Below are 13,892 nucleotides of genomic sequence, written 5' to 3' on the forward strand. Positions count from 1 at the left end.
CATGTGAGGGCGGAAGGAATAGAAGGACATGTTGATGGGGTTAGGTGAAGAGGGGCAAGAGGAAGCTCGTGTGAAACATAAGCACCAAGAGCTGCTATTTCTGCTTGAGTCCAGCTGTTCCTCCTGGAGCTTCTGAAACTGCTGGTGTTACAATTGTTGCTGCTGCTCCACAGTCTAAAACAAAAGCATTTTTCTTTTGGTAACTTTTGGTTTTATAAAGGATAGATTATACATGACAAACCTGATGGAATTTTTTGAAGAGGTAAACTGAAGTAGTGAACATTCGAATTTGTAGGGATGTTATTTATATTGACTTCCAAAAGACAATTGATAAAGCCCCTTGTAAGATGCAATCAATTAATGTTTATTGAATTGAAGGCAAATTATTGCCATGGTTTAGAAATTGGCTGAATGTCAGGAGGTAGAGAGTAGGGATAATTGACAGGCACTGTTAATTGGCAAGTGGTGTCCCATAAGGATCTGTGTTGGGGACCTAGCTATTCACCCTATTTATTAACAACTAAGAGGGTGGAATGAAAGGCCACGTATCCGTTTTTGCCAATGGCACAAAGATAGGTGGCAGTGTACCTAGGAGCATAAATTTACAAAGAGAATAATAAATTGTGAATGGGAAAAACTATAGCAAATGGATTTCAGTGTGGGCAAATGTGAGGCCATCCACTTTGGATCTAAGAAGAAGAAAACAGTACTTTCTGAATGGCAAGAATCTAGAAACAGTGAAGGTCCAATGAGACCTGGAGGAATCAGAGTGTTTTTTAAAGCGCATAAGGAGGCCATTCGGCCCCATGAGTCTGCACTGGCTCTCTGAAAGAGCATTCCACCTAGTCCCACTCCCCTGCCTTATCCCCGTAACCTTGCACATTCTCTCTTCTTGGGTAACAATCCAACTCCCTTTTGAATACCTCGATCGAACTTGCCTCCACAACCCTTTAAGGAAGTTTGTTCCAGACTCCAACAATCCTCTGGGTGAAAAATTTTTTCCTCTCATCACATTTACTTCTTTTGCCATTTATTTTGAATCTGTGCTCTCTTCTCTTGATGTTCTCTTGAGTGGGAACGGTTTCTCACTATTTACCCTGTCCATACCTCTCAGGATCTTGAATACCTCAATTTTTAAAATGTCATGAATAGGTACAGAAAATAATCACAAAGGCTATTGGAATGCTGGCCGTTGTATCTAGAGGATTAGAATACAAGTCATGCTTCAGCTATATAGAGCTCTGGTTAGGCCACGCTTGGGGCACTGTGAGCAGTTCTGGGCATCCCACCAAAGGAAGGCTTTTATTGACCCTGGATGTAGATTGAGCAGAATGATATCAGGACTCCCAAGGATTAAATTATGAGAAGAAATTACACAAACTAGGGTTGGTATTCCATGGAATTTAGAATGATAAGGGGTGATTTAATCTAGGGTTACAAGATATTAAGGGGAGCAGACAGGGCAGGTAAAAACTGTTTCTCCTGGTTGAGGGCATAGTCTAAAATTAGAGTCAGACCCTTCAGGAGTGTAATTAGGAAACATTTCTACATACAAAGGATGGTATAAGTTTGGATCTCATCTGCAAACAACAATTGATGCTTGATCAGTTGTTAATTTTAAATGGGAGACTGATAGATTTTTGTTAATCAAAGTTAATAAGGCATATGGGAAAAGGTAGTTATATGGGAGATAAGCCACGAACTCATCGAATGGTGCAGAACAGATCCGAGGGGCTGAATGGCCAACTCCTGTTCCTGTGCAGGAGCTGCATTTTGCAGAGTTTTTAAACTGGTGGTGCCATTCAACCTAACTGACTTGTTCCTGTTCTGTAAGTTCTTTGTAAAATGGACCTTGTAATGCTTTTCTCCAAATCGTTACCATTGCCCCATGGTGGGCTGGTTGACATTGTCCCAGATTACCTCGACTGTACAGAGTGTCAGGGGACAAAAATTGGGGGGAAGGAAAAAGCACTTAAAGGAAGGTGCCGATTTCATAAAATTAATTCCCCTGTAAAGGACCCCTCAGCACTGTACGATTCTCTTATTCATCCCTTTCTACAGACATATAGAACATGTTTTAAACTCTTCTAGTTTAATGTTGACAGATTGATCAGCTTTGGGTCCTTAATCCTTCCCATTACCTTTTGAACAGGAGTCTCTCATGTTCCATTCTTATCTAATTGTAGCCACTTGCATTGGCTTCTCTTCCTGCTGTCGCACTATTACCTCTATTGTCCCCCATGGATGTATCCTCTGCCCCCTTCTATTTCATTTCTTTATGTTGCCCCTTGGTGATGTCATCCAAAGGCACAGTGTTAGTTTTCATGCTGACAGTGCCCAGCTTTACCTCACCACTGCCTTTCTCAACTCCTGCACTGTTGCTAAATTATCAGACTGTTTATCTGACATCCAGTGGTGGATCAGCAGAAATTCCCTTCAATTAAATGTTGGGAAGACTGAAATCATTGTTTTGGTCTTCAATCCAAACTTCTTTTCCTAGCTGGTCATCTGACCTAATATCTCTTCATGTGTCTCAGTGTCAGGCTTGCTTTTATAAAGCACCTGTGAAGTGTCTTGGGTCTTTTATTACATTGAAGGTGTTATATTAAATTGTTGTTGTTGCCCAATCCCCGTTAGAGAGGTTATTGCTTCCATCTCCAAACAGCCACCCCTTCCTCCAGCAATGCAGCTCCAGATGAATTTGATTGGTTCTTGATGGATTTATCAGTCTTTCTGTATTTCTCTTTCTAGAGGATATTATTGCTCATGACTTAATTCAGGAGATGATAGACATGGACCCACAGAAACGCCCGTCTGCAAAATGTGTGCTGAAAAATCCTTTCTTTTGGAGTCTTGAGAAACAGCTTCAGTTTTTCCAGGTTTGTTTATTTTTCATCCAATGAACATGCATCTCCTTCCCTTATTTTCTTCAAGAGCTGCTGCTAATCATTTTCTTTACTACATGTTTTATACTGTGGATTCAGATAAAAGGGGTCCTTTACAGGGGAATTAATTTTATGAAATTGGCACCTTCCTTAGAGTGCTTTTTCCTTCCTCCCCCAATTTTTTGTCCCCTGCCAGCCTCTTTGAGAGATGGGTAGGTTTTCTGGCAGTTCATCCTTTGCTGGGTGATGTTCTCACCATCTCTGTGTTCAAATCATACTTTTTTAAATTTCCATTGCTCTACTTGTAAGGTCTTAACAATACATTTTAAAACAGGAATAAACGACTTGCAAAGTCAAGCTGCACTATTTTATTTGAAGCCCCTAGTGGAAATACTGACTGTAAACCTCCAATCCACCATCTGCAGCTTGCTGGATAGGGCTAAACCTTTGTTTTGAAGGGATTTCCCATTGGATTTTGTGAGTATCAATCCAAAGGCTGTTCAATAGGATTGTGACTTGTCATTCTGTAGACTGAACTGTTTAAGTTTTCCCTTTCCCCCTTTAGTTTCCTCTCCCTCTCTTGAAGGCAGTAACTCAGGTTGTGCTCCTGTACTTTATCCAAATGGCAGTTCACTAGTGGACATTGTTTATTGATGTGTTGTTCTACTATAAGGGCCATAAAACTAGGTCTAATCCTGTTCTTACCCAGAATGGGGCCATCCTTTAGTGAGTGGGAACTTTGGCCAGTTTTTTATTTTCACCTGCCTCCCTGATATGGTGATACTGGAGGATGATTGGTCTCAATATCTCCAGCTGAGATCAGTTAACTGTGCACCGACAGGAAACCTTTTCTGCATGGCTTAGTACCAATTCAAATGGTGATCGTAGCCACCAAACTAAGAAAAAGGAGGTTTTTTTTAAATCTTTTAAATATTGAGTGTAAAGGCAGAAAATGTATATCATTGAAATCTGTAAACCTGAAATGTTCCATTGCTGTTACAGCAGATATGCAACATGACTTGGAATTCATGTCAGGGTCTTGTAATTTTGGGTTAATCATTGCAGGATGTCAGTGATCGAATAGAGAAGGAGCCTCTGGATGGGCCAATAGTAAGAGAACTGGAGAGAGGTGGACGAAGTGTCGTTCAGGGTGACTGGAAAGAACACATCACTGTACCTCTGCAGACAGGTGGGCTGATCATGTAGATTCTTCTGTAACTGGTAGATTGAAGTTGTGCTGATTCATCCTCCTGAGTACTGTATTCACTGGTGACCCTGTGTTAGTGAGATTGGAAGTAGCTGTGTAAAATTATTTTCTTGTTATTGCCATCGGTAACTGTTAATTTTTGCTATCCTGTAAGTTTTTATTTTAAGATTACAGAAGAAAATGGGTAATGTAAAGTTACTGTTTTACCTGGACCATGTTCAGGAAAAGGAGAATCATTTTTTAAAAAGTATTATTTGTCAGCTTTTGGTCATTTATCCTGTATCTCTTCACCTTAGGTCAAATTTCACTTCTCACTTGCTCAGCAGCAGTTACCAGTGTCTTGGAATTCTGCTCATGCTCCTGTGAACATCCACAGATGTCTTCCTCTGATTTTCTGCTTCCTCCTCCTCAAATGGAAGCTGTCACAACCCTTGTCTTGTTCATCTCTGATTGGAAATGGGTGGTGGGCACGCAGGGGCCGAGAAGGTGGTTGCAGCCTCTCCATTGTGTGATTGCTGCTTGATGCTACAACTCTTGAAGCTTGTGTAGTTTTAATGAGGTCAGTCGTTTGAACAAAGAGCTTCTCCTGCTTTGTGCCCACTCTAGTCCTGTGATACAGGTTTTTGTAACCTGCAAGAACCTGGATTGGGGGCGATGGGGTAGAGGATGCAGCTTATGCAGTGGCACAAGAAAATATTTGCCCTGGTACTAATTTTCATATTAGCTTTTGTAAAGGAATTATAGAATCTTACTCTAAAGAAGGAAGCCATTTGCCCCATTATGCCTTTGCTGGCTCTTGGAAACAGCAATCCAATAAGACAAACTACCCTGTTCTTTCCCCATTGCCATGCAAATCTTTCTTGATGAAGTTTTTGTTCGATGCCCTTTTGAAGGTTATTATTGAATCTACTTCCACCATCCTTTCAGGCAGTGCATTCCAGATCATAACTTGCTATGTGAAAAAAAATCCAAGCCCCAATTTCCTTAAATCTGGCCCTTCGGTTATCAGCTCTCCCAGTGGAAACACTTTCTATTTATAAGGGGTTTTGATAAAATAAATAATCCTGCACACTTCTATCAAATCTACCCATAGATTTCTCTGTTGTAAGGAAAACAATCCCAGCTTTAGTAACTTCACGTCATTAAAAGCCCTCATCCTTGGTGCCATTCTAATAAATCTCTGCACCCTCTCCAAGACCTGAACAGCTTTCTTAAAGTGTGGTGCACAGAATCTGACTCAATACTCCATTTGAGGCCTCCTCGGTGATTTATAAAGAAAGCCCATTCTCTCTCGGGAATGAGTCATGTCCCTGATGTCTTGGAATGTAGCTGTTGTGTATGTGAACCTGCATCTGATCACCCTGATTGTGGTCTCTACATCTTTCATTGAACACCTGACAGCATGAGTTCAACTCCCAGCCTCCGTTGGCTGTTTGATCTCTCTTCCCTTCACTGCATGAGGTTCACAAGCCTTTGATAGGATGCTGAGTACAACTACCTGTGTTTCATCTCAAAATAACTTTTCCTTTATAGATCTTAGAAAATTCCGATCATATAAAGGGAGCTCAGTGCGAGATCTGCTACGTGCAATGAGGAATAAGGTAATTGCACCAGTTCTTCAAGCATCACTAATCTAGAATAAAATGGCTAATAACAGCATGAAATATTGTGCATCTGAATTATTTGGGTTCTATCTCTGTTAGGTCACATGTTAAAACCTGTTACAATATTAGCAGTAGATGGTACTCCTTCTGCCTGGTCACTGCTAAGGGGTATATAACAGTTATGTAACCTGCCATCTCTACAAAACACCAGTGGCTTTGGGCAAGTGGAGAAAGGCAGTGAGGTCCTTGAGAGAGGAAACATCATCTAAAAGCAAATGAACTAATCCATGAACTAGCAAATGACATCTGCCAACTATTAGCTATGATATAGATGTAGTTTCTTACAAGTCAACAACTTGCATTTGTATGGTGCCTTTAATGCAATAAAAACATCTCAGCGTTTCACAAGAGTGTTAACAAGCAGCATTCGACATTGGTATGCTGCATCGCCTAGCCCCAGACTCTTGAAGACCAAACACCAGATGCCTGAGGCAGGGGTAGTGATAGACAATGTTACAGACGTGGCAGTGAGTGGTCTTAGTAATGGAAAGGATAAAAGTTAATGAAAGAGCAACCATGGACAGTCTGAAGCACAATGCCAAAATTCAAGCTGCTGTTTTATAAAGAGTGTGGAGGGAGGTCACAGGAACTCTAAGGCTAGTCCACCTATCTCTGTTGCAAGCTGCAGGTGTGCAGTACTGCAAACTGGCTTTTGTTGGTGCTATTGAGTTAACAAAAGCGCATCCCTAAACGCAACTAGTGGACATCCAAGCTATTAAAACCCTGGTTTATGAACTAAGAATCTCATTTAATACAGTATGTCAATATTATTTTGGGGTGATGTAAATGCATGGAGATGATCAGTTTTTCTAGAAATCTTTGTCTCCCTTTGGAGTGAGATACAAAGTGTTTTTCCATTTTTTTAACTAACATGTTTATCATGATGTGACAAAAGATTGCTGGGTTGCAGCTAAGTGACTAATATTCCCAACACTAAATTCCGACCTTAAATTTTACTGTGTGGGAAGAGGCTGAATAGACAGCAGCACATCTACAAAAGATGGAATGGAAGATGACCTAAGTTGGTCATTCTGGTTTCAGCTTGTTCACCACCTGGTGGCAGCCTAGTTACAGAGTGATGTTGGCATTGTTCTCGAGCAGATTTACAGCCCAGATCTGCGATTAGGAAACTGAAGGCACCTAGAACCTTGGGGCAAAACATTTCAACTATTAACTGATTAATGAATTTAATGGTACTTTGATCACTTTTATATTTGAGATTTATGGATGTGATATTTTGTGTGTTGCCCTTAAAAGATTCCTCCAGTCTCTCTTCATGCCTTCACCCCCTCACCTTTCTGGGGTCTGGTTTTCAAGAGACTGGGCTTGGTGATGCCCTTCTGTTACTTGAGGTGCCTGGTCTCACACAGCAACCTGGCTATGACTGACAGATTAATGGAGAAATTAAATCTATATTCCAGCATCCATCTGACATCATTTGATCACCACTGATTAAGATCCTTTTTGTTTTATTTTCAATGTCTCAAAGTGTGCTTGTTGAAATTGTATCATTATCTGGTGATTGAAGTTGCCTAGGTTTTTATTCAGACGATTTGTCTGACTGCATAGCAGTTGGTAATTTGACAGAATATTTTTTTTTCTGTGATGTAATTTAAAAGTTATTAGAAGGTGTCGGCATAAAATCTCAGACATTTGCAACCAGCCATTTTCTTGCTCTGTAGGTGTCTGAATGCATTATGAGGAAGGTTGGTTCTTGTTGCTGGTTTGGAGTGCTGGGATGGCCTTGACATTTGATTAGAAAATGGGCATTATGATGTTAGACAAATTAGCAAAATATTTGATTGTACATCTAAGACATTTACATATGCTGCATGTTATATTTTCAGAAACACCACTACAGAGAACTGCCGGAGGGAGTGCAAGAAACTTTGGGCTCGGTCCCAGATGAATTTGTTCGCTATTTTACCTTCCGTTTCCCCCATCTATTACTCCACACGTATTTTGCCATGCAAATCTGCAGCCAGGAGAGACTATTTCATCCTTACTACTATCAGGAGGCAGCAGAACCGAGCCAGTTAACCCTCTCAGTCATTGACAGCTTCATATAAACCAAGGGAAAGAAGGTTAAAAGGAAATTGTTTATTTTTAAATGCATTCCAGCCAGAGGCCTTGTTTAACACAGCATGTACTAAGAGACTACATTTGGGAGATAGACATTTAAAGAATGAAGAAGTCACCAAACCTCCGTTAAGTGCCTTATGAAAGCTTCAAATGGCCTGCAGGATAATCCGAGGCAAAGTGGTTCTCCAGTTTAAGGACCTGCAGTCTGACTGCCACAACTACATTTTTAATACAAGAAAATATTTTCCTCACAGGAAAAACTAGTTTTTAAAAAAAAAAGTGAAAAAGGCAATGGTGACTCTCCTTCACTGCTGTGTGCTGTGGCATGTTTCAGGGATAAAAATTAAAATAATCTTCAGAAGAGGATATCAACCATGTTGTAACACTGAAATACAAAGCAAAGTGTTCATTCACAGATGCTGGCTAGATTTTGAGTCGTGCAAAGTTTTTTGGTTGCAGTTGGTGAAATTATGCCAAGACAATTTGATTCATGTTGTAAAGATTAGAGCAGCTGCAACACCAATCTGTGGATTAGTTCATCCACTTCAGTAGGGCAAAATATTCAATCGTATCAACAGTATGATGACCCACAGTGTCCCGTGGTCTGTGGGTACTGAAACAATGGGACAGAATGCAATTAACCAGGAAGGTGGAGAATGAATGACAATCAGTGAGAGAGTGGTTATCCAAACAAAGTATAAAGCGCTTTTGAAAGCTATGCTTTCAGATCTGTATGAGCAGAGTTTTATACTAGGGTACTTCTTGTATTTATAGCTTTATGCCACTGATCTGTGTTTGCAATTGACATTTTTTATTTCAAAGTCCAAAAACTGAGCATCAGTTACCAGGTTTATGCATTACAGATTAATCCCTTTAATTTCCATTGTTTCATTCACACACTAACTGAAAACAGCTTGAACACACCGTGTTTGTTCAGCTGGCACAAAATATCCTGAAGGTTGATTGTCTTTATTTCCATCCTTTGCCTATTACAATATATGGCAGATGTATTTTGTGCTCTGATATTATGGAAATGGTGAGGCGAATACAGCACCAGTGGATTGACTCCCACTGTATTTCCTGGCCAACTTTAGTGAAAGATCTAGATCATTGTCTATACAGTTAAAATTTGTGACATTAAATTATGTCTCCTTTTTCATGTTTTCCTATTTTATCTTTCCCCTCACTATGCACTAATTCAGATCTGAATTTATCAGACCAAGTGACCTTATTGCAGGACCCCCACTAATATCAATCTGGTAATGGGAGAGGTGTGAGAAACAGACAAGCTGTGCTTAATGTTTCCTTGACTGGGGCCCATGATCACAGACTCGTGTTGGGAACAGCGAACTCCTACTACAGCTCTGTGACATGAAATGTTACATTTAATTTAAACCTATTTATTGAAAATGTGTGCTTGTGTTAAAAGCTCAGTATTTGGTACTTTAAAAGAAAAATCATTATCTCACAGGACAGTGCATCCTATGTTTTAATTGTCAAAATCTTTTTTAATGTGCTGATAATTAAAAACAATAACTTATTTATTTATTGGGGGGGGTTACCTTTATATTGGGTGAGTGATAGTTTTGTCTTTTTCAATGTTTAATGTATGTTCAAAGCTGGTTTTAGGGCATCTGTATCCATCTTTTGGATTGAGGGGTTTGTGTATATGAGGTAGGATTTGATGGACTTTTCTGTTGAGTGTTAACTTTGTGTTGGTTTGTTAGTTGCGAAAAAAGAGTGACAAAAATAATGTCAATGTCTTTACTTTTTACAAAAAAAATGTTTGAAATGATTATATATGTTCCTTTTTATATTTTGATATTTGCACTAAGGTTTAGTATGCCATCAAGTTTAATGGCTGGTGCAGAAGCTGGATTAAACTATTGATGCAATTCCATAAATACCATGTTTAATTTTGTGATTATGCCATTGGACCTGAATTGCTGGTGACTCATGATTTTGTTTTGGAATCATTAGGAATTGTGATTTTGAACATTCAAAGTGCACTTTTCACATTTCAATCATCACAAACAAGCCCCAAAAACACCGCTACTGTTTTCCATTTGTTATTCCATGCCTAAATCCTATTTCTGATCAGTTGCAGTACTCTCACCAACATCAAGTCACTTCCAGTCTTTAACCACAATTAATTATTTGAAGGACACAGAACCTTTCAAGACTGAGCTCGATAGCCAAGAGTATCAAACAACCTGGCAGATGGAGTTGAGCGACAGATCACCCACGATCTAACTGAATGACAGAACATGCCTGAGGGGGAAGAATGACCTCCTCCTGTTACTGTGTCAGATGAGGAAGGCCAGCCTGCCCATTCTATCTATCCAGAAATAGCTCGCAGCCCAGTGCTCGCCCACCTTGGCACAGCCTCTGTCCAGCACATTGGCTGAATTCATTTCTGTACACAAGGACATCATTTTCTACTTGGAAAATGATTTGTTCACATTAGTCTTTTCCATTTTTAAATGCAAAAATAATTTAAACTTTTTTTTTCTATCAGATCTCTTAATGCACTGGACCAACAAATTATACATGGGTTCACATTCTTAATTCCCCTTGTGATGAATTCCACTATTTGAAAGTATCCTAACTGGGGTGAATGCCAATTGTAGTGTTTTAACTTTCTCCTGCTCACAAACTTCATTTTTTCCCCAGCCAAAGTGCTTTTATTAGATTGTCTAAGTTAGCTGTGCTTGCAGCTAAAGGTATTAAAACTGGGAGCGGCTTACTGATGTCACCTGCTGTAGTCAAATATCAGTCTAGGTTTGGCCTGTCCCCAGTAATGATAATTGGATATTGTTTAAAGGAAAGTTTGTTTTGATGCTGTGAATAAGGTGGTGGATCTTTTCAGAAAACAGCTAAACTGCTGGCAAGTCAAAGAACTGCGAGGTTCACACTCTAACCCACAGGTTCATTAATTGCTAGAGCTGAAAGGTATGCCAACAACCTGTTAAATCACTGGTGTATTCGATGCACCATGATGTTTGCCAATGATATACAATAATTACTTTATTAAGATTGCCTTTGTTGCTGTGATGGGGAAATATAATAATGAGTTTGAAAAAAACTGTGATATCACATACCTACAGTGGTAAGATACATGTTTGATCCTGGAAATAAATTACATAGTCTGTAAAGATATAACAAGGCTTTAAATACATTTTGAAAAGCATTATTAATGATTCTGGATTTGTGAAAGGAATAAACAAGAACTGCAGAACAGTACTCTTTTTACTGGAAACTGCAATTTATGCAATAAATATTTTGAGCCTGGATGATTGCAATGGTAAATCATGCTTTAAAATACTGGGAATGTAATTTTTTTTTATTGATAGCCCTCTGGATTAAAGCAATACAATATAAAAAATATCATGTCTATTTGTGGTCTGCAGGTTTTGGCGCCTATTGTTTACTGAAGTTCTTAGGGCAAGTTGGAGTGGTGGGTTCTGTGGCGTAGTGGTAATGTCACTTCGATGAGTAGCCTGGGCTTCTGGATTAATGCTGTGCAGACATGGGTTCAAATCCCATCATGGCAACTGGTGGAATTTTAAGTTGGTGTGGTATTGGTGACCATGAAACCATTGTGGTAAAAACCCCTCTGGTTCACCAATGTCCTTGAGGGAAGGAAATCTGCTGTCCTTATCTGCTTTGGCCTACATATGACTCCAGACCCACAGTAATGAGGTTGACTCTTAAATGCCCTCTGAAATGACCCAGCGAGCCACTCAGTTGTATCAAACAGCTACAGAAAACTCGATGAGGAATGAAACTGGATGGATCACCCAGCATTGACCTAGATATTGGAAATGACAACATACCCAGCCCTCTCAACCCTGAAAAGTCACCCTCACTAAGATGTGGGGGCTTGTGCTAAAATTGAGATTGCTGTCCCAAAGACAAGTCAAGTAACAGCCTGACATAGTCATACTTACCGAATCATATCTTACAATGTCTTAGTACGCACCCAATGATGATGGTGGTGTCTATCAGGACAGACCACCTAAGGTGATGGCATAGTGTTATACAATAGGTAGGGAGTTGCTCTGGGAGTCCTCAACATTGACTGTGGACAACATGAAGGCTCATGGCATCAAGTCAAACACGGGCAAGGAAACCTCTCGCTGATTACCACCTATCCCCCCCACCCCCTCAGCTGATGTTGAACACCAATTGAAAGAAGCACAGAATGGTAAGGGCACAGAATGTACTCTGGGAGTACAGAACGTATGATGAAATTTCAATGTCTCATCACCAAGAATGGCTCGGTATCACCACTACTGACTGAGCTGGCAGAGTCCTAAAGGACATAGCTGCTAGACTGGGTCTACAGTAGGTGATGGGGAACCAACAAGAGGGAAAACCTTCTTGACCTCATCCTCCCCAATCTACGGAGATGCATCTGTACATGACAGTGTTGGTAGGAATGACCACTGCACACATCTTGTGGAAATGAAGTCCTGACTTTCACATTGAGGATACTCTCCATTCTCCTAACACTACCACCGTGCTAAATGGGATAGATTTTGAACAGATATAGCAATTCAAAACTGGGCCTCTATAAGATGCTGTGGGACATCAGCAGAATTGTACACAACCACAATCTAATCTCATGGCCTTGCATATCTCCCACTCTACCATTATCATCAAGCAGGGGGATAAACCTTGGTTCAATGAAGAGTGCAGGGAGGGCATGCCAGGAGCAGCACCAGGCACATGTAAAAATGAATTCTCAACCTGGTGAAGCTACAACGCAGGACTACTTATGTGCCAAACACACTCCCCAAAGCCTGTCCACCATCTACAAAGCTCAAATCAGGAGCGTGATGGAATACTCTCCAATTGCCAGGAGAGTTCAGCTCCAATAACACTCAAGAAGGTTGACACTACCCAGGACAAAGCAGCCCGCTTGATTAGCACCCCATCCACAAACATTCAGTCTCTCCACCATTCACAGTGGCAGCAGTGTGCACCATCTATGGATGCACTGCAGCAACTAACCATGGCTCCTTCGACAGCACTTCCAAACCTGCAACATCCACCACCTTGAAAGACGAGCAGCAGATGCATGGGAACACCATCACCTACAAGTTCCCCTCCAAGTCTCACACCATCCGGACTTGGAACTATATTGCTATCCCTTCAATGTTAGTGAGTCAAAATCCTGGAACTCCCTAACCGCACTGTGAATATACCTACACCACAATGACTGCAGTGATTCAAGAAGGTGGCTCACTACCACCTCAAGGGCAATTAGGTGTGGGCAATAAATGCTGGCCTAGCCAGCGATGTCCACATCCCGTAAAAGAATTTTTTAAAAATTGTCATTTTGAAAGATACTGACTTACCAATATCTGAGTGCCTAATCACCACTGGAAGGATTAATGGAAGAACAGCAAGAGACCGACAGCGAAGGAAGCAACTAGACAGCATTAAAGACTGGCTTAACCAGAACTCCAAAAACAAGGTCATCCATTGTTGCTGTTGTCGGAAAGTTTGGAGGACCATGGTTGCCATGCCACTCAACATGGCACTTAGACTACCCTGAATAGATTTGTGAAGTAATGTGCCAGGAAAGACCATTGCAAAGACTAAAAATAGATTCAAGAGGTATTAGGCCTGTTTTTGGGGAGAAAGTATAAGCTGGGTAGGTGGGGCTGCTCTCCTGGAAAGGGGATGAACTTAAAAACAAAAAAACTGCGGATGCTGGAAATCCAAAACAAAAACAAAAACAGAATTACCTGGAAAAACTCAGCAGGTCTGGCAGCATCGGCGGAGAAGAAAAGAGTTGACGTTTCGAGTCCTCATGACCCTTCGACAGAACTTGAGTTTGAGTCCAAGAAAGAGTTGAAATATAAGCTGGTTTAAGGTGTGTGTGTTGCGGGGGGGGGGGTGTGGCGGAGAGAGAGAGAGGTGGAGTGGGGGTGTGGTTGTAGGGACAAACAAGCAGTGATAGAAGCAGATCATCAAAAGATGTCAACAACAATAATACAAAAGAACACATAGGTGTTAAAGTTAAAGTTGGTGATATTATCTAAA

The 13,892-nt window shown here is 40.6% G+C and overlaps 1 protein-coding gene and 1 long non-coding RNA gene across 7 annotated transcripts in view; one reads left to right on the top strand and one right to left on the bottom strand.

Moving 5' to 3' along the window:
• Window positions 1–11,223, top strand: part of LOC121293892 (serine/threonine-protein kinase/endoribonuclease IRE1-like) — an 81,893-nt gene extending 70,670 nt beyond the window's left edge. For 2 of the 3 annotated variants that reach the window (XM_041217336.1, XM_041217337.1), the window contains 4 exons: window positions 2,752–2,879; window positions 3,951–4,074; window positions 5,626–5,693; window positions 7,604–11,223. In XM_041217336.1, coding sequence (XP_041073270.1) covers window positions 2,752–2,879; window positions 3,951–4,074; window positions 5,626–5,693; window positions 7,604–7,825 — 542 coding nt within the window. In that variant the 3' untranslated portion in view covers window positions 7,826–11,223. Of the gene's footprint in view, window positions 1–2,751; window positions 2,880–3,950; window positions 4,075–4,388; window positions 4,652–5,625; window positions 5,694–7,603 lie in introns of all 3 variants that reach the window. The other variant, XR_005946632.1, reaches the window with a different exon arrangement.
• LOC121293893 overlaps window positions 1–13,892 on the bottom strand; it is a 53,297-nt gene that overhangs the window by 37,037 nt on the left and 2,368 nt on the right. The window lies entirely within an intron of this gene.

The sequence above is a fragment of the Carcharodon carcharias genome, chromosome 22, assembly GCF_017639515.1.
Source record: "Carcharodon carcharias isolate sCarCar2 chromosome 22, sCarCar2.pri, whole genome shotgun sequence".
Lineage (NCBI taxonomy): Eukaryota > Metazoa > Chordata > Chondrichthyes > Lamniformes > Lamnidae > Carcharodon > Carcharodon carcharias.